This window comes from Leptonychotes weddellii, chromosome 8, assembly GCF_054177405.1.
Source record: "Leptonychotes weddellii isolate Sample4059 chromosome 8, ASM5417740v2, whole genome shotgun sequence".
In the NCBI taxonomy this organism is placed as follows: domain Eukaryota; kingdom Metazoa; phylum Chordata; class Mammalia; order Carnivora; family Phocidae; genus Leptonychotes; species Leptonychotes weddellii.
The window spans coordinates 91,059,297-91,085,527 of record NC_138376.1 but is presented as its reverse complement, the minus strand read 5'-3'; the positions used below and the strand labels follow the sequence as shown (position 1 = coordinate 91,085,527).

At 39.1% G+C, this 26,231-nt stretch overlaps 1 protein-coding gene across 1 annotated transcript in view; it reads left to right on the top strand.

Moving 5' to 3' along the window:
- MAN1A1 (mannosidase alpha class 1A member 1) overlaps positions 1-26,231 on the top strand; it is a 151,227-nt gene that overhangs the window by 14,496 nt on the left and 110,500 nt on the right. The window contains exons 3-6 of the mRNA XM_081829371.1: positions 7,426-7,463; positions 8,144-8,257; positions 16,376-16,617; positions 17,500-17,650. Of these exons, the coding sequence (XP_081685497.1) occupies positions 7,426-7,463; positions 8,144-8,257; positions 16,376-16,617; positions 17,500-17,650 (545 nt within the window). The remainder of the gene's footprint in view (positions 1-7,425; positions 7,464-8,143; positions 8,258-16,375; positions 16,618-17,499; positions 17,651-26,231) is intronic.

Below are 26,231 nucleotides of genomic sequence, written 5' to 3'. Positions count from 1 at the left end.
CCCATCCCTCCCACCCCACCCCCCACTCCAACAACACTCAGTTTGTTTCCTGCGATTAAGAATTCCTCATACCTATGATATTATTTTTAATTGTAAGTTATTTCATGTTAGATTTCAGAGTAGGATTTATTTAATAAATACTGATTAATATAGACAGGTAAAGGTATCCTTTGCTGACCACGAGTATGTTTTAATCTCCTTTTTCTCTAGCCTTTTTTTTTTATGCCCCTTCAATCTGTTTTTTTTTTTTTTTATTTCAGTCTTAGAATTTTAAATCTGCTTGCCGTTGGTGGTGAGGAAAATAGGAAAAGTTAAAATCAAGATACCTGCATTTCCCAAGCCTTGTCAATGTTTCTAAAATTTATTGAAATCAAATAAACAGTAATTTTATAAATAGGAAAGAGTTCTATTCCAAGATAGAGCATAGTGTGATGAACCAAAATACAGAGGTTTAAAAACAGTTGACCTTGGGGGAAATGCTGTTCATCTATTTCTTTCTTAATGCTTCTTTAATGTAGTTACATTAGAATCTGCCTGTAAATCTGGGATTCAGTGTAATTGCTTCTGTGGTTGTAGTTCTCCACCCACCTGTGATCTGGAGAATTACACCCCAGCTTTTCATAAGGTAAAGGCATTAGAATGTAGGCATTTAGAAGGGACTTCTTTGGGGACTAGAAGTTTAACAAGCTGTAATACCTGGTTTGAGTTAACTGACTGTAGATTACTCATTAGGAAAACTAATCTGGATGTATGTGTTCTTGATAAGTAAAAGCTTTGACCTAAATCCCCTCCTTTGGCTTTAATGTGGTAATAGAGGTTTAGGATTTTACAGCCAAATATGCCACAGGTAATCAAGTATTCGTTTTAGCTGTCTTAATGTAGCTGTCTTTTTCTTTCATATTTTTTACCCATGCTATTAATCATCTTCCGTCCTTTTGTGTCTTCTCTCACAGAGAGGTGGAGCTAATGACACAAAGGTGGATAGCAGAAGAGTAGCAGAAGTGGGACTGTATGTGGGACTAGTCACCTTAATGATCACGAAGTGACTGTGCTTATCAGCAGGGACTAAGAGCACTCTCGCTTTCCTGGAAGCTTGAGAAGTGAACTCCAGACATTAACACTGGTGCACAGACAGATCACCTTTTTCCTGACCTGTGGGACACTTGCTGCTAGCTTCAGAATTCGTAAGGGAGGAAACTGTCTAGTTACATGATTGGTTAGCATATATGTGGGCCTTTGGCTGTCAGCAGAATTGCTGGAAGACTGTCTCAGGAAGGAATGCCTTTGATTGATTTGAAATCTCAGGCATCACCATAGAGTTGTTAGGGCTGTCCAAAGCACTGGGGGATTTTTGCAGACAGCACTTTCAAGAGCTGATCTGAAGGTGGTAAACTAAACTGGCAGGGAGGGATGGCTCTTCCTCCATCTCTAGGTGAGATCACCACTCCCGTACTGCACTCTGGAGTACCCTGTCTTCGCAAACCCCAGGGGCGCAGAGCACATTAGTGGTCATAAAAGAGAAGGTCTGTATAATAATGAATCCTAGAGTTTTCCTTCATTATATAAGAAAACCCCAGTTAGATATTTCTTTCTTAAACAGAATTTTGCCTGAATATTTAAAACAACTTATTTATTCTTTAATTGACTCTTAAAACTTTAGCTATTAATTTGCTGAAGAACAACAACAATAATACCTGATAATTTTCTTCTCCAGGTTTAAAATAGAGGGAGCAGTTAAGACCACACATTTAATAAAAAATACTGCTTTTTAGTTATACTCTATAATATGCTTCCTTCTTTCTCCCAGTAGAATGCATGTTATTCTTGTTCTGAGAATAGTCTTTTTCAGTGATTTTCTGTGTAACTTGATCTATATATAATTAAAACAACCAGTAACTAGATTTTTACAGTCTCATCTTTGCATAGATTTTTGTCTTTTATCTGTAATTTTAATTCTAGAGTGGTGAAAAATATGAAAGTAATTACAGCTTACCATTGTTAAGGGTTTGTTTCTTGTTAGGTACCGGCTAGGCACTTTACATATTTAAACTCACTTCATTCTCAGAACAACCCTGTGAATTCGGTATTATTTTCCTCATTTACATATAGGAAATTGAGGCCAAGAAGGGTCATGCGAATTGCCTGGGGTTCCAGAGGTCCTGGGTGCTTCACCTGTAATTTTGACATTGAGTCTGTCTGACACACATCCTCCTCCCACGATTGCATTCACTCCTGGCGAACGCACCCACCTCCCCTTGCCTTGGCACCCTTGAGGATCTTACCCATTTTGTCTAAAGAACTGGCAGTCACAAAGTCACTCCTTTGCCTGAGAAGGTGAGGGGGGAACAGGAGCTTAAGGGTTGACGATATTCCGTCTCAGCTTGTGGCAAACAACATGCTGGCGTTTTGTTTTCATTTATTTTCATTTTGGTTTTTAGTTCTTTAGTTGTTGTTTTGGTTTGTTTTTACACTTATTCTGAAAGTAAAACCCATGATCAGTTTGTTTGGAAAAGCTTCTCTTAATAATATTGTGTTCAACGTGAAGCACATGTTTATTAGTATGTATTAATGTATGTGTATATACCTTAATGACATGTTTATACATAATATATACATGATTCTGCATGTGTATATAATTATCTAAAATAATACTTGGAGCATTAATGAAAATAATTGGAAGTTCTGGTAAGTTGTTTAAGTCAAGATGGAGAGAAAGAGGACAGTCTGAAAGAAAGTCTAAATATGCTTCCTTTTTACCTCCTAGTCTTGGGGCAACTATGACTTCTAAATTTTAGAATAAATAATCTTGCAATTATTTAATTTTTAAGGGAGACATTTCATAAAGTATGACCATTTTAACACAAGTGAAATATTAATTTTAAATTCATAATGTGGTATATTACCAAAAAAGATTTGTGAGTCAAAGTAAGCATTGTTACTGACTTGGCACTCAGATTTTGTGTAGAAGTAACAACAAAGCATGTTTACTTGGTCCTAAGTGATGGTAACACTGGACAAATAATATCAAATTTGCATTTTTGGATAAGACTGGAGTCGGGCACATGTTAAGCTTTGTAGTAATCCTGGTGAGAGGTGATGATGGCTTACTTAACATAGGGATGGTGGGAAAGCAAAAGTGGGCAGATCCTTGACATATTTAAAAGACAACGTTTACAGAACTTTGAACATTTATAGGGAGGTGGAAGGAGGAAGTAGAGTCAAAGACGGTGCTTGGGTTCCTGGTTTTTGTACTGGGGGTCATGGGGGGCACCCAGGGAAAGGAGAAGAGGGGAGAGGTGAGATGGATTTGGTTTGGGGTGTTTTGCATTAAATGAGAAAGATGTCCAAGTGTGGAAGGTCTCTCGCAGGCCGTTGGAAGTACACAGTAAGACAGGACTGAACTAGAGATACTATTCTTTAAGACCGTTAGGCCTCGGTAGTAGATGAGCTCCCTTGGGGATAGAGTGTCCTATTAACAAGAGTCCAGGACCTAAAGCCTGAGGAACATCAACATGTAAGGGATTCACAGAGGACGAGACAACAGGCAAGGACATCAGAAGCACAGAAAGAACAAACTAGCAGAGTGCGGCACCCTGGGAGTATTTTTGGATATTTAGCATTTTAAGCTGTGAGTCTCAGCAGTGTCAAATGATGCTGAGAAACAAGATAAGGACTAAGAATTGGTCTTCGGATTTGGTAACAAGCCGGCAGAAATCGAGCCCCTGCTGGAGCAGGTTCAGTGGCATGTTTGGAGTGGAATCCATACTGCAGGCGAGGTAGGGAAGTACAGAGACTATTCTTTCAAGAAGACCACAGTGGTTGGGACTGGAGGAGGGGGTGGTAGCTGCAGGATGACTGGGGGCAACAAGAAGGTTGACTAGAGAAACAGGCGGCTTGCTGGCACACAGTGGGGGCTGCAGCCATGGATTTGTGATGGCCCCATCTGCTCACTCGTTTGATCTTCTTTAGCAGGATTCAGCCACTCCGACATATTTGAAGAAGGCAGACAAGTAGATTGACCTAGTCTTGGGGTTTTCCCAAGTGTTTGGAACAGAGAAAAGACACATGGTCCCAAGTGCTTTTTTTTGAGAATTTGATGCAAGGATCATTTGTTTGTAAGAATATAAATCCACTCAATTTAGGTTAAAATAAGTGGGGAGAGATATTTATTGTAAAGATAAGAGAGGGTATCTCATGGATCCAAGTCAAGAAATGCAGCAAGACATCACAGGGCCTAGAACAAGGAATCTGGAAGCCACTGGAACTAAGACTGCTATTCCTCCAGTTTCTTATCCTAGGCTACTTATCTTTTGTCTCTAGATATATCTGCCTTATTCTTTCTTCTACAAACAAGCTCTCTATGGCTCAGTCCTTCAGCTTACATGCCCAATGAGTTCAAGTACTAATATTCCAAAAAGAGTCTCAGAGACTCAATTCCAAATTCCCAGAATGGAGAATCTGACCCAGCTGTAGTTAGGTGTCTAATCAGCTGTGGCCAAGGGGTGGAGTATTGATTTTTAGTACCAATATAGCCATGGCACGGAGCCTCCTGAGTGTTGGAGAAGACAGGGTTGCCTGGCTACACAGAGGTCTCCCTCCATCTCTGCTGCATCCAGCTGCATTTATCTTATTGGAAGTGTCTTTGTCATAGGACTACTTGTTAGAGGCAGATTGTCTGGGGTTCCGCTCTATATTCACTACAGAAAATTCTGTGTCCTTGAAATGACAATTCACCAGCATTTTCACGTTGTTCAATTAACTGTGATACAAACATACCTGCGAAATACTAGTTCATTAATCAAATGTACATACCCAGAGATGCTCTTTAGTTAACAGCCTCTCATAGTGCTACTTCATAATGGGATAAAGCCCAAACACTTTAACTTTAATGGTGACCGATTAAAACACACAAACACACACACCAGAATTTGATTCCATGTTTCAAAAGAAAAAAAAAAATCGCATCTTAGCATTCATCTTTGGAAATCTTACCTGTCCATCCAGACCCAACTTAAATCTTACTAGTTCCACAAATTCTTACCTGTTTCCCTTCAGCAGAAAATCATTTGTCTTTCTGTGCTTTTATGCCTTGCATTGTTTAATCCTCTATACTTATTACATTTTTACTGTTGAAGGCAATGTATTCAAAAGCAAAGAGATGAAAGAGCGTATGGCTCTGTCACTTATTAACAGTCCAACCCTGTTAAGTACACAATGCCTTTGAGCCTTTCTCATCTGTGAATGGCTTTCCTGGCTGTGGTGAGGAGCCAGTGAGTAAACGGATGTAAAACCGTTTGCTTCCAGGATGACGCAGATCTTAATTATTGAAAGAAATAGTTTGGGGGTTGAAAGACCGGGTTTCTAAACCCTTGTGGGCCACTTGGTAAATTCATGGTGTGGCAGTGGGTGAGTGACTGTTCTTCCTTGTTCAAGCATGTTGTGTGCTGTGTCAGTTTTCTACAGGTGTTCTAACAAATTATCACAAACGTAGAGGCTTAAAACAATATAATTAATGTCTCACCATTCTGTGGGTCAGAGTGAGTGGGCTTGTTTGGCTTCTCTGCATTGGGTCTCATAAGGCCAAAACGAAGGCGGCCTGGGCCCCTTACCTGGACGTTCTGGAGGAGAATCCACTCAGAGGCTCATTCAGGTTGTTGGTAAAATTGAGTTCCTTGCAACTGCAGGGCCTAGGTCCCAATTTCCTTGCTGGCTGTGAGCGAGGAGCCTCTCAGCGCCTCAAGGCTGCCTGCATTCCTGTTCCCGTTGCCCCTCCATTTTCAAACTGACGTCACCTTGAGTGCCACTCAGCCAAATCTCTGACTTTCCCTTCTGCATCTCTTCTGCCTCCAGCTAAAGAACATTCTCTGCTTTCAAGGCCTCAGTTGGGCTCCACCTAGAGAATCTAGGCTTATCTCTGTGTTTTAAGGTTAATTATCCTTAGATAATTAGATGTAACTTTCATTACATTTGTGAACTCTCTTTTTGCATTTTAAAATTACATTTCACACGTCCAGAGATTAGGAAGTGGACATCTTTGGGGGGCGGGGTTCTACTTACTATCTATGGATACTATGCATGATGCAGTCTGTGAAGCCCAGCGAAGCGCATAAACTCGGGCTCCTCAACGGCCATTGGCAAATTGTGTGGCCTGTTGCTGTGGTTTGTGATCAGTCAGGCTGTAACCCAGTCAGGCAGTGTTTTGTGCTTCAGGTTACGGGTAGGGGTAACCCAAAGCAGAAGAAGCCAGGTTTTACAGTAGTTTCTTTGTATAACTGATTCTAATTGCTATGCACAGGTAAACAGGGAAGAGAAACCAAAGATATATCCACATGTAAAGAGTAGGGATAAATAAGAATATTCTATTCATTATTCTTAGAACTTTTTGAGGCCTAAGTACCTTTGATAAAGTATCTTATTTTAATCTCATTATTATTCCTGTTTTACAAATGACTCTTCTGAACTCACTAGGGGTATATAAGATGGCCAGTGTCATAAGACTACTAAAAATCTTGAATGAAAAATAATTCTGATTTATATGTATTCTGCCTATATCAGCCAGTTAGCCTGACATCCTGGGAAGGAAAGGTTATCATGTAGAAGTTAGGAGTCCATACTCCAGAGCCAGATTCCTTGTGTTTGATTTCCCCCTCTGCTACTTATGTGTCCGCTGACCTTGGGCAAGTAACTTAATCTCTTTGTACCTCAGTTTTCTCATCTGTAAAATGGGGGCTAAAATAGACCCTACTTCATAAGAGTTATTACTGAGGATTAAATTGAATTGTGCCTAGTACATAGTCCTATAAAAGTATTCAGAATATTATTCTAATGTAACTATTTGTTTTAACCATTGGTTCTCAACTGGGGCTATTTTGCCCTCCCCCACCCCCATCAGGGGACATATGGCAATGTCTGGAGACACTGGCTGTCACATCTGGGGGTACGTGCGACAGGGCATCTAATGGGTAGAAACTAGGGGTACTGGTAAACATCCAGCAGAACACAGGACGGCCCCTACAACAAAGAATTATCCACCCCAGTGTCAGTAGTGCTGAGGTTGAGAGACCATGTTTTAAACCAGTGGCCTTTTATGGTTTTAGGAACAGTTGCATCTGCAAATAAGATAATCGTATTTCCTTAGTGACTTTTGACACTGAAGATATTCATGCCTGACAGCCATGGGGCTCTGAGTTTTACAATAAAATAAAAAGAAAAAACATCTTCTGGTGTTAAACAAACCTTTGTGTATCTGTCTACTTTTATATGTAACACAGATTTCACAAGAGTGTGCTTAACCCCTTGAATACACAATTAGGGATTAGAAATAACTCTGTTCCTGTGAAAAATTGAGTGAAATTTTTAGTATATGTGCTGCCGAAGCAAGCATTTGAGTGAAATTTTTAATTTTCTTAATTTCCTATTTTCCAGCGAGTTTTCTTCTGGAGATCATAGGAAAGAAATTACTTGACTCTGGGGACTTGCTGTTGCTGTGTACATTGGAACACAGTAATAGTCAAGATAAGTACCCATTGTAGTTAACCTATTTTGAATTTACCTACATTGTAGTGTATGGTTTGGAAGCCCTGAAATATTTTGCCAGTGTCATTTTTATTTCCATTATATAAGATTTGTGTGTTTGCTGTCTTCACTCCCTCCCATCCCCTTCTTATACATAACTAGTGATTTAGAATATTCTCCAACTAATCTTTTCTCTCTACCACCCCTACCCCCTATCACCTCTACCTCAAGTTTAGCTATTTGAGTTGTCTTTCTCACTAGCTATTTGTCCCAGAATTTGTCCTTCTAATGACTGGGTCCATTAGTCATCAATACCTGCATTACCACTGGGTATAAAAAGCTGGTTCGCCTGACGTCCTGGGAAGGAAAGGAAAGACTTTGGGTATGTTCCCATGCTTTCCACTCTGTTGTCTACCTGGAGAAACAACCACAAGACACAAACACCGCAACAGGCTGCAGATATGAATTGTTATGGGTTAAGCAGAAGGAAACCGACATGCTGGGCACCAGTTAGGTACTCAAAAATACCTTGATAATTGATTTCATGTCACATGATATAATTGCTAAGTATTGGTAAAATATATGATTGTGATCATATTGTAATAGAAATGCATTTTTCTTGTTGTAGCTAACAAATTCTTGGTTTATATAAATGTCAGCAAAAGGAAAGTGTTCATTGAAGTGAGGATGACATCCACTCCATCCTTTTTTGGGTTGTTATGTTACAACTTTGAATCTACGGGTACGAAGCGAAACACCCAGGCACTTCACTTAAAAGGAGCAAACAAAACATTTTCCATACAAATCATATATCTGCCATACTTTGTCATTGGGGCTAGAAACTGGGTAAAGCGGTTTACAAGAGAACTACATTTTTTAATGTGGTCTTTTGTTAAACTTCACAGGTTTGTTTTTGTGATGCTCTCTAGAAGTGGTAGAACAGTGATTACTTCTTCACAGACTTCATGATTAAGAGGGATGAAGTGTAATTGGCATCTTTCAAGGGTTTGGACAAAGTCCAGCTTGTTTGCTGTGATCTCGGGTTGTTAGAATAGAGAACCTTATCTGTCAGCAGCCACCTCACTGTGGACTTGGTTAGGCCCTTGAGCACCACACCAAAGATCAAGCTATATAATAGTTGAAAAGTAGTTGAAGCCATCCTTCAATTTTGAAATGACCATTACCCAAATCTTTCGCCACTTCATTATTTAGAGCCTTGTGCTGAAGATATTTTGGAAAAACTCTTAGAAAAACATAGAGGAATGCTTAAGTTTCTCTGTCAAGAATTACTTGATTTAGGAGAAGGGTACCTTGAATTATAATGAATCAGCATCTATATAGGTTACTCAGTAAAAACAAACAAACAAACAAACAAAAACTTGTAAATGGGATTAGCTCGGTAGCAAGCATCACAGCACTGTGCTTCTTGGCTTGTGGAAGTGTACATACATGTAAGCATTTTATCTGATGGACTAGGCCAGTCGCTAACGAGGCCCAAAGGCTAGAGACCATGCCAGGAGGGCAGTTTCTTTACAAGAGATGGTTACCAGTAATCCTGAGAATAGAGTTGAGATGTGAGTCTGGGTTTCAAAGAATACCAGCGTGGTGTATCATGGTAGTCATGGGTCGAAGCTGAACAGAGCCTAGTACCCAAAGATCCAAGTCAGAGAGGAGAAAAGGCAGACGTAGAACCAGAACTGAGGTACTTAGTAGCACTGATAAGACTTACAGACATATGGCTGTGCAAAGGTTAGCCCCTGGTAGGCAGGGATTGAAGGCAGTGTGGGTCATGTAGCTGTAGATGCTCAGATGATTCTGGAAGGAATGAACGGTTCGGCCAGGCACAAAGGAACCTGTGGGAATGGAGTTGGAATTGGGGTCCACAGAGTCCAGTACTAGAACAGGCTGGCACTTGCACCCTGAAGCTAACTGAATTTGTTCTGGAATTTTCTCTCTGCCTGACTGACAAAAGTTTGGTCTGCTTCCTGTTATGAGAGCATGTTCTACAGGAGCCAGACAGTGTGATGGAGGGCTGAGGCCCCTCTAACACCCTCACCTTTGCCCAGCTTGTTTCCTGGGCAAACATGGATAAATATTTGCAGGCCATGCATTTGATCCATTAGATTCCAGGACCTCAGATCTTTGTCGGTAAATTCAAAGGTGAGTAATTAGTTGCTGGAAGGGCATCCTTCTTCTAAGACAGGTCTAAGGAAGCAGGGAGGATGGACAGATTCCTCGTAAATCCGACAGAGAATCCTGGGAGAAGGCAAAATAGTCTCCTAGTTCTGAGGAGCATTTTAAACAAGGATATTTTAAATCAAGTTAAAGAGTCCTAAGCCAAGGACAGTATTTTATATTCAGTACTTGGAAGGTATTTTCTGTCAATGTAGAAGGTCATACTTCTCTATTTGGAATAACAGTCTCGTTTCCAGAAACGAAAGATGTGGAATTCTAATATTGTTCAAACAATGAGAAGAAAATACATAGTATAAGAGGGTCAGTTTTATATGGAAATTGATAGTTGAAGATCACAAGTATACTGACCTTTTTAAACAAGATTTGGTATAGTTATAATAAAACATAGGGGGAAAGTTATATTCTTTCACATATAAGTATATATATACATATTTGAGGGAGAGAAAATTTACATTTGAGAAAAAGAAATTGTAACTCAGCTATGTAACTCTATAAGAGTGGATAACAAACTTTTCAACTAGTAGTGTTATTAGTTTTACTAACTCGAAGCATAGTATTAAGTAAAAATACCTTTCTACATATTTTTTAACCAGAGGCCTTTTCAGATAGCTTAAGCTATGTAATATAGTTAACAAGAATGGATGCAAATATTAGAGTAATTCTGTTTTTCCAGCGCTGTGGGTAATTATATTATAGAAGATACTTTAACTAATATTTGAGATTTACATCTAAAAATAAAATGTAGTAGTCTACTTTGATAACAATGTTTACTTGAATAATTTATCCCACTCTGAAGAAATATTTTACTTTTTTCAAGCAAGGTAGAGGAAGGAAACTCAAATTCTTCTGTAAAGTTACTGTTTTCTAGGTGAATCCAGGAACCTTGATTACATACCTATTTTGTTAACCATTTATGCCCCTCCCCATAACCCCTGCAACACATCAGTCATTTAAAACTTGGACAGAGGACTCAGCTACCATAATTTCTGTGATAAATCATATGATTTATTTTTATGCAACTGTTTAGAGCAATTTCAGTTACCAAACAATATTTTGAAAATAAATAATGCAAAGAAAGGGGCACCTGGGTGGCTCAGTCGGTTAAGCGTCTGCCTTCGGCTCAGGTCATGATCCCAGGGTCCTGGGATCAAGTCCTGCATTGGGCTCTCTGCTCAGCGGGGAGCCTGCTTCTCCCTCTCCCTCTGCCGCCGCTCTGCCTACTTGTGCTCTCTCTCTATCTCTCTCTCTGTCTCTAGCAAATAAATAAATAAAATCTTTAAAAAAATAATGCAAAGAAAAACTTCCTATTTCCCTTAATTGGGGGTATGTATAAGTCCAGTTTTGATCTGATCACTCAAAAACAACCAAAAGATAGGGACTCAAATGTTAAATTCACTGGTGGTTGATAGTCTATGAGTTAAATAACAATAACCTTAGTTGTTTTTTTTTTCCTTTAATTTCAAGTTTTTATTTAAATTTCAGTTAACATATAGTGTAATATTAGTTTCAGGAGTAGAACTTAGTGATTCATCACTTACATAAAACATCCAGTGCTCATCCCAACAAGTGCCCTCCTTAGTACCCATCACCCATGTAGTTCATCCCTCCCACCCACCTCCCGTCCAGCAACCCTTAGTTTGTTCTCTATAGTTAAGAGTCTGTTTTATGGTGGCACATTTTTTTGACCAAACATTAATACACATGCATACATGAACACACACACACTCAAGTCCCAAAGTAAAAATTAATTCAGTTATCCAGTTAACATGAGTTGCTGTTCCCAAACTCTGCTCCTTTCCTCAGTTCATCATGGGTTCCGTTTTTAGGATATTCTAGGCAAAAAAAAAAAAAGATTTTGGCCATCTTCTCAAAGGTAATAGGCTCATTTCCCCTCCCTCACATTGACACAGCCCCAGGTTGCTTGGGCAAGGCAAGTGACAGACTCAGTGTCACCTCTCCTTTCCCTGATGATAATGATCCTCCCTTACATGCTCAGCAAAAGAACCGTAGTTTGAACTTAAAGCATAACCGGGGGGCAGGCCATGGTTGTCCGCTCCGTCAGGATGATGCCTCGGCAGTGCTCCTGAGCTTCATTCATTTATGGGAGCAGAATAGCCACTCTGACAGCTCATCTACCCCATCAGGCCTCATTCAAGGCGGAAAGAAGAGGGAAAGCAGAGCTACCAGCAGACGTGGGCAAATGTCTCATTGGCCAGAACTTTGTCACAGAGCCACCTCTAGCTGTGGAGAGGCTAGCAAAGCATACATTTAGCTTTGATATCTCATGTTCTGCAGACAAACAAGAGAAGAAGATTTGGGTATGGGTTAAATCAACCTTTATTATCTGCAATAGGTAGATTATATATTCATTTTTCCCATTTTTACTATTGTTTTGTGTCATCTTTTTGAGTAGTAAAATAATTTGACTTCCGCTGATAAACTTGGTATCTTTTTCTTGCCTTCTTCTTAAATTTATGAAGGTATTTGCCTGATTTTTAAGCTGTAAAATAGCTGAAGAAAATTGGAAGTCATTGGTACCCAAAGCTAATACTAAGTAATGCAGTCTACTTTAACAGGTCACTGAATTTGCCATATATTTAATGCTGGACACTTGCCATCCAGCAACAGAATGAATGATGAATGATTATTATCTTTTTCTAACATTTGAAAAAAAAAATCAGGCTTTATCAGATTTTAAAGCTCTAACAGAATGGTTAGAGTAATGCATTTTCAAGCCCAAGAAATACTTGCCATCACTTACAAAACAAATCAAATGATCTTCAGTCCATAGAGAATCTTAGTTTATAGGGTGGTTAATGATACAAGCATATTAGATGTTAATGCTTACCTTACAAATCGTATCACATATGGTCCAAGATACTTGTTTTCCATCTTTAGTAATAGCCGTAGTAACGTAGTTAAAGTCTAAATGAATCTGTAGTAGAAAGAGCATTGAAAAACGATCAATATCTCTGTACTTTTTTTTAATGCAGGTATTTAGTGAGAAATCTGATCCTGCCAATTTAGGGGCAATTTATAGTGTGCTATTGACATTTAAACTCATATTGAGTAATATGTCTTTTTTCAGTAGCCACAAAACAAAATTTTTAGGGTGTTCCATTGGTGATAAAATGTCATCTGTTGTGAACCAAGAATAAAATTATGCGCTAACACTGTAGGATGTCCAAGTAGAGATGAATTAACGTCTTTCAAGGGAAGGAACTTTTAGGTTAAAATTAATGTAAAGCAAAATTCTTTCTCAATGTATGTAAAATAACTTTATCCTACAGGGCACTAGAAGCAAGAGATTATCTCATTTTCATTTCAGTTCCTTACTCTACCAATATAATGTTTCTCCTCTATATCCGGAAGGTTTTCAAAAAAAGAAAAATAAAAAGGTGGTTTTGCATGTCATGTTTCTGAAAGTCTCACTATTAAAAAGTTTAATTTCCTTAGAATGATTTAATAGGTAATAGAAAACATATAAAGATGTGTATCAGTAACACATGAGTTAATAGTTTTTCGGAAGCTTATTTGAAAGGCAAATTCCCCAGATTGCAGGGGTCATATGTTTACTTCAGGACAGCGTACATGACAGTATGTCATATGCTTTGGAGTCAGCCTGAATTCAGAGCCAACCTCCACCACTTGCTAGAGGTCTGACCCTGAGAAAATGGCATAACCTCTTGATTTCTTCATCTGTGCAGTGGGAATCTCAGTGGGGAGACTACCTTCCTTGCAGGGTTGTTGTGAGGGACTGAGAGAGTATGTAAATGCTTTACGTATTTCCTGACACATAAATGTTCCATACATGCTGGCTCTATTATTAAGGATGATAAGAAAGTACCTTATGTGATGCGCCAATTATGGATTATAAATCTTGTAGAATTACTAGTTGCTACTCCAAGATTGTACTCAGGAACCAACACTTCTGGTATTTAAAATACATAAATATTGCTTTTCACAAGTAATTTTTAAAATACCACCTTTTAATACAACATTTTTATTATTGCTATGCCCAGTTAATGTCTAAAACTGTTACTTCCAGTATACAGAAGGATTACTTTCAGAATCATATAAAATCCTGGATTCTAGAATGTAATGGGCATCCAACTATTCATTAATAATGAACAATTTTAAGGGTAATCATTTCAGAAGGTTTAAAAATTATTCTCCTATACTGTGTGACATTTATAACTAATACATTTATAACTAATATATTCTACCTTCAAATAATACTAACTTACAAAATTACAATTTATAATCCTTTAACTGGTTTTAATTTGAAAAGAAAACAGTTGTGTCCTGCCACTTCTTTTTTATTAGCAACTTTATTCATAATTGCCAAAACTTGGAAGCAATCAAGATATCCTTCAGAAGGTGAATGGATACGTAAACTGTGGTACATCCAGACAATGGAATATTATTCAGTCTAAAATGAAATGAGTTATGAAGCCATGCAAATTCAGATACAGAGGAACCTCAGATGCATAGTTACTAAGTAAAAAAAGCCAATATGAAAAGGCTATATACTATATAATTCCAACTATATGAAATTCTGGACAAGGCAAAACTGGGGAGACAGTAAAAAAGATCATTGGTTTCAGGAGTGGGGGGATAGGTAGGGATGAATAACTGGAGCACAGAGGATTTATACAGTAGTGAGTCTATTCTGTATAATACTACAGTGGTGGATACAAGTCATTATACATTTTTCAAAATCCATGGAATGTGCAAGAACAACAGTGAACCCTAATGTAAACTGTGGACCTGGGTGATTATGATGTGTCATGTAGCTTCATTGATATAACAAATACATCATGCTGCCACATGATACTGATAGTGGAGGTGGTTGTATGGTGTTTGGGCAGCGGGTATATGGGAAATCTCTACTTTCTGTTCAGTCTCACTGTGAACCTAAAACTGCACTAAAAAATAAAGCCTATTTAAAGAATACATGAGAAAGGAAAAAAAAGAAAAGGGAACACTTATGCCCTGTAACCCTTTTGCTAACTGAAGAAGAACAGGGTTTGACTATCTAAGGCTAGTTTGTTTACCTCCAAAAAAAAAAAAAAAAGATAAAATAATACAATTAAATAAATAACCTGATTTTTGTCCATTTTTATATAAATCTTAAGCTAATCTTTTGCATTAATTATGTTCTAACTCATAGTATTTGTAAAGTTTATAAAAGGAATATTAGGGGCGCCTGGGTGGCTCAGTTGGTTAAGCGACTGCCTTCAGCTCAGGTCACGATCCTGGAGTCCCGGGATCAAGTCCCACATCGGGCTCCCTGCTCGGCGGGGAGTCTGCTTCTCCCTCTGACCCTCCCCCCTCTCATGTGCTTTCTCTCTCTCAAATAAATAAATAAAATCTTAAAAAATAAATAAATAAAATAAAATAAAAATAAAAAAGGAATATTAAAAAACAAAAAGTTATCTGTCTTTAGGAACTTGACAAATCTGTAAGCAAGTCCCTTAAAGAGAGCATGTTTCAGTTCTAAAACATCATTGTGTGACTAGTGCAAAAAAGATAAATGTAGTGAAAATTTGAAGCTGTAGAATGACATGCATGAGTTAAAAGAATGTGTGGACTTGCTTTTTTATTAGAAATATTAAAACTTAAATCTTTTGAGATGAGACCCTCCATGAGACTAGTATTTGTTTTCTATGGAAAAATATTTTAGATCTCCTTCTTAGAACAAAGAGAGCTTTGTGATATCCCAACAAGGGACACCAGTTTGTCTTGATTGTTCGCCACGATCTGTAGCTGCTGATGCTTCCCAGTTTGGAAAAGCCTGGGGACCAGGCAGGGAAGATTAGCTGGCATCGGGCCAGCACAGGAACACTTGCTGGCCTCCCAGTGACCCCAGAGGTCTCAGCAGCGGTAATCTAATGAATGCAGTTTTAGGTCAATTAAAAACCATCAAACAGACTCAAAACCCTGAGGTTGAACCTTTGAACTCGAGGGACACCTCTGTATAAAGAGACCGTAGTCCTTAACCACCAGACCGATATATTGGGTGAGGAAGTAAATGCCAGTGATAGACCCTCAGCTGATGCAGAGCTTGTTGATGTACAAAACGTTCTCAGTAATAGTGCTTCTTCCCAAGAAAGGTGTGTACTAGATACTCGCAGATCGACAAACCTTTTTCTAACCTCTTTTGATATGCTAACTTACTATCCTATAGAAATTTTAGAGATATGTATTAAACATTTTAGTCAAGTTTGGGCATTGTTCTTTTGGTTTGGAGGTTTTTGTTTGTTTTGGTTTGTTTTGTTGCTGTTGTTGTTGTTTGCCCTGTACCCTCCTCCACTTAGTAACAGCACAGAAGTTTTATAAAGTAATGTCAGAATTTGGTCACAAAGAAAGAGAACCATTAAATAGCATATGATCCAGTTCCCTGATCTAGAAAAACTGGCTCTTTCTTAGGGAATAAGATACTTCTTAGAAACGGGACAATCTGTCCTCACAAGTAGCGATTAACTAGAATTCTCATGTTTTAAAATGGCTTTATCAAGCATTCTGACTCTTTTTATGAAGAGATTGCTACTGCCTAACCACTCTTTCAGCTCACTGGGGAATTAATGCTCAGTGGCCCATTGGGGTTCATACAATAGCATTAAATAATCACTCCTCCTTTATGTATCTCCTGCTGTCTTAGAAAAAAAAGGTATACTAAAATTGGCTGTGGGAGAATTCAGGACATCTGACTCTGAAGAAAATACGCACATGTACATACCCACTCAGTGGTTAAGAGGCAGCTTCAAGTACCTGGTGACAAACAAATTGCTCACACAGAGACAAGAAAGAAGAGTAGTGGTGAAAATGAAAGAAAAACTGGCCAAGGGAAACCCAAGTGCTAGTGATAGAGCTCAGGAACTGGAGCAGCTGAAGAGAACAGGTGTAGGTGCAGTCAGCTGCTTGGTGTGAAGGAGAGGGATCCACGGTTCTCCACAAATCCAGTGACGGAGCGGGGCGTCCATCTTCTCTGCGCAGGTAGTCTCCAGGGCCAGGAGGAGAGCTGGGGACAGAAGGCACGCTGAAGTGGAGGGGAGCGAAGGACATGAAAGATGCAAGGCAGACAGGGAGAGGCAGTGCTGCAAGCTTCTTTCCTTGAGCTGGCTCACAAGCTTGGTTTGGTGAATGCCATTTGGTGCCAGGCCTTGCCATCTCCTTGGACCCCAGAGAGGGCTGCCCTGTATATGCGGAGCAGCGGGAAGGCTTGGAGGCTGGGTTTGACGGTCTTAAGGTTGACAGGAAGCAGGGGCACCTGGGTGGCTCAGTTGGTTAAGCATCCGACTCTTGGTTTCAGCTCAGGTCATGATCTCAGGGTTGTGAGATGGAGTCCCACGTCTGGCTCGAAGGAGTCTGCTTGAGATTCTCTCCCTCCCTCTCCCCGCGCCCCTTCCCACACATATGTGTGCTCTCTCTAAATAAATAAAATCTTAAAAAAAAACAAAAAAAAGTTGACAAGCAGCAAAAAAGAAGGGGGGGGCTCTCTTAAATGGTATAGTGACAAGAATCAGAACCAGTAAGTTCACAGCCTTGCTCTTCCTCTGCACCTGTGCTTGGCCTCAGCTTTCTCATCTGTAAAATGGGGTAATAATACCTCACAGGGACATTGTGAAGAGTGTGTGGTAAATTGTTATCAAGTTCCCCTTATGGTGCCCTGTGATAGATGATTGGCAGGTTTCAGCCACTTCTTCCTTTTCGACTCCTGCAGTTTGATTTATAAAACAGAGCATTTAAAATTCTAAATGCTTTCTAAAATGTGAAATCCAACAGAAGAGAATTGCTGAGATGTGTATGCATTATGCTTTATACATCTCGGGTCTCAAGGACCTTGCTAACTCCAGTCATTCTTGGCGAAGAGACAGCACCGACAGTGGGGCCAGCACAGTCCTAGAGCAGGTGGCGAGGGCAGCCTTTGCCACAGGTGGGCCAGGGGCTGCCTGCTGAGTGCACGTGGGTAAGCACTACGCCCACAGACCGAAACACAGTGCGGTCAGATCTAGACATGTGCCTATAAACCAGAGACGGCACTGCAAACTGCTCGTCTGTGGGCTGATCTGTGGCTCACAGATATTTTTTTTCCTTAGCTAGCAAACTATTTTTTTTTTCTCTAGACCTCTCAAAACCTGGCTCAAACTTTTAAAAGCAAGCTTAGTATTTTTTATCAGTTGCTTTAGTCAGGGCCTTCACTCCTGTTTTACTACCTGCCCTATCATTTCCAGTTGCTCTGGACCTGGCCATTCTGTTTCTGTCTGGCGTAAAAACAGTGAGTTTTTAGTCCCTCTTTCAGGCCCAAGGTAGAGCAGGGCACAAGCCAGGAGCTGGTCCTGGACACGGAAGCAGGTATTGAATGTGTTCTGTCCTTCTGTCTTAGGGTTGCTGGATGAAATACAGGATTCTGTTAAAATGTGCATGTCAGATAAACGTAATATATTTTATGTAAGTTAATGTCACATGGAATCTTCTTATTTCCTAAATCTGGCATCCTACTCTATCCTCACTTATAATTCACATCGTACCACCAATAGGTACTCAATAAGTAGCAATTGGCATTTTAACATTTGGAAAAAGAATCTTGGAAACAGAACACTTTCGCAGCCTTGGAGAAAGGGACAGAGAACTAATCTATTTCAGCATTTGAAAGAGATAAATTGAGCAAGGCTCATGAATGAATGTTTTAATTTGATATGGGGTAAAATTGGAAACTGTCATGGCTGGGACGGTTTTTCTCATGCTGGGCAATGACAGATTGAAGGGTACTGGACTCAGGCCTTGCTCAGTGAAGAACTGCATCAAGAGGAGCATCATTCCCAGGACTGTCTTCACTGCATCTCGATGCCTATTAGAGGATGCTAAATGCTATAATTGTGGTACACTCCAGGCCTGCAGTCTCTGTAAATGCTGTTATACCCAGCTCTGCATCCTGTCATCTCTGGGTGACATTGGCCTCTTTCCTTTTCTATCCTGTTAATTCACTTCTTGAATTGCCTTGCCTACTCTGAGGGTAGCTAAGTGTCCTCTTTTTTTTCAAGCTATTCTCCCCTATCTCTGCTTAATTCTTGTGGCCTAGGAGGGCAGTGAGGAGGTAGCGTGGATGGAGGCCCGCAGTGTTCATTGGACCTCTTCTACCAGCCAGGTGCATTATCTGATTTGATATCTTGACCATGCTGTGAGGAAGGTGATGTTACTCTTTTCTTAAATATATACTTCATTTTTTTAGAGCAGTTTTAGATTCATAGCAAAACAGAATGGAAAATACAGAGTGTTCCCATTTATCCCTGCCCCAACACACCCCACTATTAACATCAGGCGCCACAGTGGTACCTTTGTTACAATTGATTATTATTTTTTAAAGATGAGAAAACTAAGGGTTTATGAAATCAGACTCTTAGGTGGCAGGGCTCTGTCTTTCCCAGGGGAAGCCTGCTTGCTTTGCTCCCTCTCAGCATCAGATCTCTCCCTGGCCTGATGCTCCTTCCAGTTCTCTCAGCCTTCATTCCCACAGGGAAATGTAAGCAGTGGTGCCGCTTCAGATAAGAAGAAGGCGTGGCTAGATTGTTGTCTTGTGTTCACACATCTAGAAATTCTTTTCTGGTGGATAACTGAGGTTTTAGAGAAGCTGTGACTTGATTCCCCGAAATGACTTTGTATTTTTCTTTTCTGCCACTTCCCAGTCCTTCAAAGGCTAAAAGAAGGAAAATTGATACAGTGATCCTAAAAATGTTTTGTGTTGAGATTTTATCTGAAAGTTCCAGAAGGTACTTTCATGGAACAATCAAATTTCGGGCACAGTTTGATAGAATCTACTGTCAGGCTTTTAAGATCCGTGTTTTTCAAAGCATCAACTGTTAAGTATAATTTTAAGAATGAAGACTATCCATTTCTGCTTTAACAATCAGTGAGGTGGGTTGACCTCACACCCTAGACCTCGCCTGAACCAGGCACAGCCCCTCATGTCCTCTAGAACAGGGGAATGTGAGTGTCACTGGACTACAGTTTCTTCCCTTTAGTGCCAAATGGCAAGCTGTTACATAAATGAGCCAAAGGTGGCCTCTGTCTTTTGGCCCTTGAGTTGCTCATGTATGTAGGCTGAAATATTGTTAGCTCAGTAGCCCACTCATACTAAATTCACATTTTTACACATCTAATTACGAAAGAAAGAAAGAAATACAAGCAGAGTTTTAGCCATTTACAGCCTGCCTGCTTTACATACTCTGTGAAACCTTACCCAGCATCTGTTGACCATTGATAAGATAGGGCCTTGTGGTTTTAATACCTCAGGCTGCTACTCCCTTCTGGAGTTCTCTGACCCAGAGACTCCCTCTCATGCTTCTGAGCGAAGTCACTTAGCATGTAAGCTAACTCCCAGGAGTTCCCTTGCTCTCCTTTCTTTCTGGAGGCTGGCTTCTTTTCCTTAAGCCTCTGGACAGTCTTTCCTTTTTTTTTTTTTTTTTTTTTTAAGATTTTATATATTTATTTGTTTTAGAGAGAGAGTGTGCATGTGCGAGTGGGGGGTGGGGAGGGCAAAGGGAGAGGAAGAGGCAGAGAATCTCAAGCAGACTCTGCACTGAGCATGGAGCCCTACACTGGGCTTGATCCCACAACCCTGAGATCATGACCTGAGCCGAAACCAAGAGTCGGCCACTCAGCTGACTGAGCCACCCAGGTGCCCCTGGACAGTCTTGCTGTGAAGGACTTCCACTTTTCATGGAGCCCTGTCCAGGCACCAGCCAATAAAGCTCGTGCATTACTGCCTCTTGTGGGCATATCTATGCCCTAGATCAGCCCCCAAATCCCTCCAGCAAACCCCCTATACAAGCATACCCAACACAACTAAGATTTCGAGAAAGCCAGTATATGAATCTTCAGAATTAAAGTTGACCCATATTGCCTTACATCATTCTTTCTTCTTCCTCCTTTTGGATACCAAATAGTTGTATATATTTTTAAATGTAGAGATTTAGAGTTTGTGTGCTAAATAAGTTTGCCTGGTTTTATGTATATTTGCCCCTCCTATTTATATATGTTATTAGGAAAATGTATGATGCTTGTTCAGATTACAGTGATCAGAGACATGCTTAGATTTTTAATAAAAATAAGCATAGTGCCTATAATCTATCATGCACTTACTTTGTCAGGCAATGTATTAGGCTCTTTACATGCATTATTTTACTTAATCATCATAGTAACTAATGAGGCTAGTTCTTTTATTTATTTATATTTTATGGGTGTGGCAAGTGGGTTCAGAGAGATTCCTTGCCTCTCTTAGAGTCACATTAATGATGGCGGAACTGGGATATGAACCCAGTTTGTCAGATGCCTGCACCTGTGACCTGCTCTTTCACAAATTCCTCTTCAATAAGTGACATTTTCTATAAGGACACATGGGGAAGTAAGTAAACAATCTCAGCAGGCAGAGCCACACCTCACGGAGTAGAAGAGAATTCATCAACATTCAGAATTCAGCAGCATTGTTTGTAGTGCTACAGAAGCTCTACAGACCTAACCTAACTCCCCCGGGACACCACGTCTGCTTCCCAGCCTCCTCTTGCTTTTCTCTGGTTTCATCTGCCTCACAACTCCTTTTTTATGGCCTTTTCCCTTTGCGTATTTGCACTTCTCTGCTTCTCCCTCACTCTGGCCTCTGGATTCTCTGTGAGTATCTGTTATACTTCCATAGGTAGAGGGTTGGGTTGGTCCATCCATTAGAGAGAGCTTCAGATCCAGGCACCTCATCTCCAGGGCTCATGGCAGCCCTTAGTTGTCTGCCTTTGGGTCGGGCATCAGGCCCTAGATCAGTCAGCTGGGGCCAGGGACTTACTCTGATCATGCTGTACAAATGATGGAAATTTGTGTAAGGCCACACAGGAGGGGGCTATGAGTGGGACTTGAGCTTGCAGGCTTTTTTAAAGGGCCAGTGAAAGCTCAAGTCTTCATAAGATCTGTCTGGCAAAAACAGTGTGATTCTCAAAAAGATTTTTAATGTATTTATTGTGACTAACCTAAGATCATATGACTAAAGCATCAGCAAATAAAAATATTTGGAAGGGTATTTCCTAGCAATAAAAATGTAAGTTATGAAATCTATACATACCTGGGAAAATTCAAGCATTTTTTTTGGTTGTGGCTTCTCATGCCCTTGAATATGTCATAAAATAAAATTGAAAATAAATCATTAGGTACAACAGTAGAGTTGGGTACAACATTAGTTTTCTTATTCTGCTATATTTATAAACATTTATGGGTATGTAAGAAGAGACAATGTTAAGCTTCCACGCATTATCAATTAGATTATAAGCATGATAGACTCATGTACACTTTCCTTTTAATCCTTTAGCATCTTATTATTCATAGTGTAGCAGACACTCAATAAATGACATTGTTTAATTACTTAGCCCTGATGCCAATTGAGAAGAAATCACTAGTGGAAGAATCTTTGATAAGCATAGATTCAAGGAGAAAAATGCTATTTTTTGGATCTTTCATGTCTTAATTCAAGTTTCTCTGGGTCAAGATAATGGATTAGTATTTTGGAATTTTGTATCATTCTCTTCTGTTTCCATTCACACCATCTGTTAGCTATACCCCTCACTAATGCAACTATAAGCATTCAGGAAAATATAAATCTTTCTTATGCTTTCAAGGTTTTTTTTTTTTTCATGAGGGTTTCACTACTGTGTTTGAAGTCCTAATCAGCCTCTAGTTTAGGGCTATTTTAATCCTTCTATTTGGGATGTCAGGCTGTACAACTCTAATTAAATTGATGAAAGACTACAAAACAAAATTAAGGAGCATGTGAAGATGAAGATTAATCCTATCCATGGACTTCTTTGTTAGTAGTTGAATTTTGGAATTGACCTTCTTGTCCTATCAGCTCATAAGCACACTGAGTCTAGAGAGATTAAATGCCTTCATCCCCATGGTCCCTCAGCTGGCTAGTGGCTTAATACTGTAAAATTAGAAGCCAGTAGCATTTCGATGTTTTCAGATATTTGTATAAGTCATAAATCTTAGTTACAAAGCCGACTTTATATATGACTTGTGAGTTCATTCTCTCTGTTATTCTAAACACACACACACACACACACACACACACACACACACCATGTCTTCTGTTTGGCTTTAACTTGGTAAATCATTTCCAGAGGTCATCAGCCACTGGAATCAGATAACAACATGGCCATTCCTTCTCATTTCACAAGGTCCTGGAGAAACCACTCTTTATGCTCCAGTCAAGGTATTTTGACCACATGGTTTTCTTTTTCTTTTTCTTTTAGCTCTCTAACCCTAGAAATCCCATGGGATGAGGAACCCATTTTGAGAAATGTGTCACAGCAACTTTTGAAATGTAGGAAACCAAGCAATTAGTGTCAGATTTTCCCTTGGGGAAAAAAGATGAGAAAGGTTAATATATACTACAGAGGTAACTCAAGGAGGTTCTGTACTAGTGGTACATTGTATAGATGATAATTTCTGATAAAGCAGCATTCTTCTATGGGAATGATTTATGCCATCTTTGAGTCATTAATAGTATATGACACTGGTTTCTACTCAGACTTAGACCTGAAACAAATCATCATAAAGTTTTGTTGTTGTGGTTGATCTTGGGTCAGGTATATTTCAAAAGCTTTTGAATTTATAAAGTGTCTTTGGAAATTTACAGGAATGAAGTTTACCAAATGTAGTACATTTAATAGGAAAACCAAATCAAACTCAGATGTAATCTCAAGGTGTTTTTGTGGATTTCATATCCCTAGTCTTTTCAGAGGCTCATTGGTTTCTTTTTCTGTGATGTGAATTTAATTGGTTTCAGTATAGGTTTAAATTCAATACACATGTGATTACCCACCATGTGGGAAGCAGTACATTAGGTGCAATCACAGGCTATGTTCATGTATTCCTTACACACACCCCATGAGAAATTATGATCCCATTTTTTTTCATATAAAGTCTCATAAAAACTATGACTCATCCATGTTTATGGGACTAATCAGTGGCATAATAGGGATTATAAATCAGGTTATTTTATCCTTAAATCTATTATACTTTCCAATAAAATTATAAGGAAAAAATCTTGAAAATGCTACCTTGTCCACATTCTATTGACTGGTGGAAGATCAACAGTCTGATTCATCAAAGAAAGATTCTGATGCTGACTCATTAAAGGAAGATGATGCAATGTGTTGGTTAATGCCATGACTTTGGAGTCAGGCCAACACGGGGATGAACCCTGGCTCTTCAGCTGTGAAGAAATAACATCACCTTGAATAAAGTACTTTGGGTTTTAACTTCCAAGCCACAGTTTCTTTATGTACCAAATAATAGTAATACAACATTTCAGAGTTGTAATTATAACTGAGTACAATACTGAATGTAGAGCATTTAGCAGAGTACCCAGCAAACTGTACAGATTTTTGGTAATTATTATTCATAGTAATGGTAGTGAGATAGGAAGATAATATACAAATTGGCTAAAGAAAGACATTTATTATTGTGTTCAGGGACATATGAAGACTTATTAATAAAATTATATTGATCTCACTGAAGATTTTTAGTGATAAACAGCCCTCATGTGGTATTTGTAACTTTAGGTGATGCTTTTTAAGATATTTTAAAATTTGGAGCCAGAGGAGAACCTTGTCAGATTATGTCCACCTTTTGATTACTGTTGCTAATGGATTGGGAATAGTGGCATGAATAAATTCTAGACACATAAAGAGTCCCTTGCCCTCTTTAAAAAAATTTATACAAAAATAATTATATTCTTTGAGTCATAAAAAAATTCTACAGCTGTTATACAGTGGTTATGCAACTATTTTGACAGGCTTTTAGAACAATTTCTCCCCTTGAAAATTGTTCACTTTCTACTAGAGTTAATGTTTAGCACAATAAGTCAGAACTTTATCTGTAAGCCAGGAGAAATTAATTTGGTTTTCATTATATGTAGATAGATTAATTTTATTAAAGTTAATTTAAAAATAATTTATATAATTTGTGGCAGAGAGGTTTGGCCTTTAAAAACCTTCTTGGGTGCGCCTGGGTGGCTCAGTTGGTTAAGCAACTGCCTTCGGCTCAGGTCATGATCCTGGGGTCCTGGGATCGAGTCCCGCATCGGGCTACCTGCTTGGCAGGGAGTCTGCTTCTCCCTCTGACCCTCCTCCCTCTCATGCTCTCTGTCTCTCATTCTCTCTCTCAAATAAATATAATCTTTAAAAAATAAAAATAAATAAAATCTTTAAAAAAAAAAAAAAACCTTCTTGGTACAAGGAGTCTAGATTGGGAGTATACAAAATCAGTCTTCAGTTACACAGGTATACACACATGTATACAATTCAAGATTGATTATATTAAAACAAGCTGAAGTTTCCCCAAATTTAGATATAATCATAGAGTTTCATTTATATCATCTAGACTTCTCCACATAGACTTGGTCAAAATACATCAAAGTGTTTAAAGTGATAACCTTGTATATTTGTCTATATACTATGAGGTTGACAAAATACAAAGAACTTGTGCAAAAACCAGAATCTTAAATATGGACTCTTTGCAGAGTTAACTTTTCATGAGAATGGAATAGATAAATGTACGAATGGTTTATCCTTTTACGAAAAGCTAAATTTCTGTTACTGGGAACTGAATTAAAAATGATATGTGCTCTTTTTAAACTATCAAAACTGAAACAGGAAGAAATAGAAAACCTGAACAGACCCATAACCAGCAAAGAAATTGAAGCAGTAATCAAAAATCTCCCAACAAAGGAGAGTCCAGGGTTGAATGGCTTCTCAGGGGAATTCTACCAAACATTTAAAGAAGAACTAATACCTATTCTTCTGAAGCTGTTTCAAAAGATAGAAAGGGAAGGAAAACTTCCAAACTCATTCTATGAGGCCAGCACTACCTTGATCCCAAAAGTAGACAAAGACCCCACCAAAAGGATGCCAAAATTCTCACCAAGAAACTAGCCAATAGGATCCAACAGTACATTAAAAGGATTATTCACCAGGACCAAGTGGGATTTATTCCGGGGATGCAAGGATGGTTCAACATTCACAAATCAATCAGTGTGATAGATCACATTAATAAAAGAAAAGACAAGAAACATATGATCCTCTCAACTGATACAGAAAAAGCATTTGACAAAGTACAGCATCCTTTCTTGGTTAAAGCTCTCCACAGTGTAAGGATAGAGGGAATGTACCTCAATATCATAAAAACCATCTACAAAAAGCCCACAGCGCATATAATTCTCAATGGGGAAAAACTGAGAGCTTTTTCCCTAAGGTCAGGAACATGGCAGGTATTCCACTCTCACCACTGTTGTTCAACATAGTACTAGAAGTCCTAGCCTCAGCAGACAACAAAAAGAAATAAAAGGCATTCAAATTGGCAAAGAGTCAAACTCTCACTCTTCTCGGATGACATGATACTTTATCTGGAAAACCCAAAAGATTCCACCCCAAAATTGCTAGAACTCATACAAGACTTCAGCAATGTGGCAGGATATA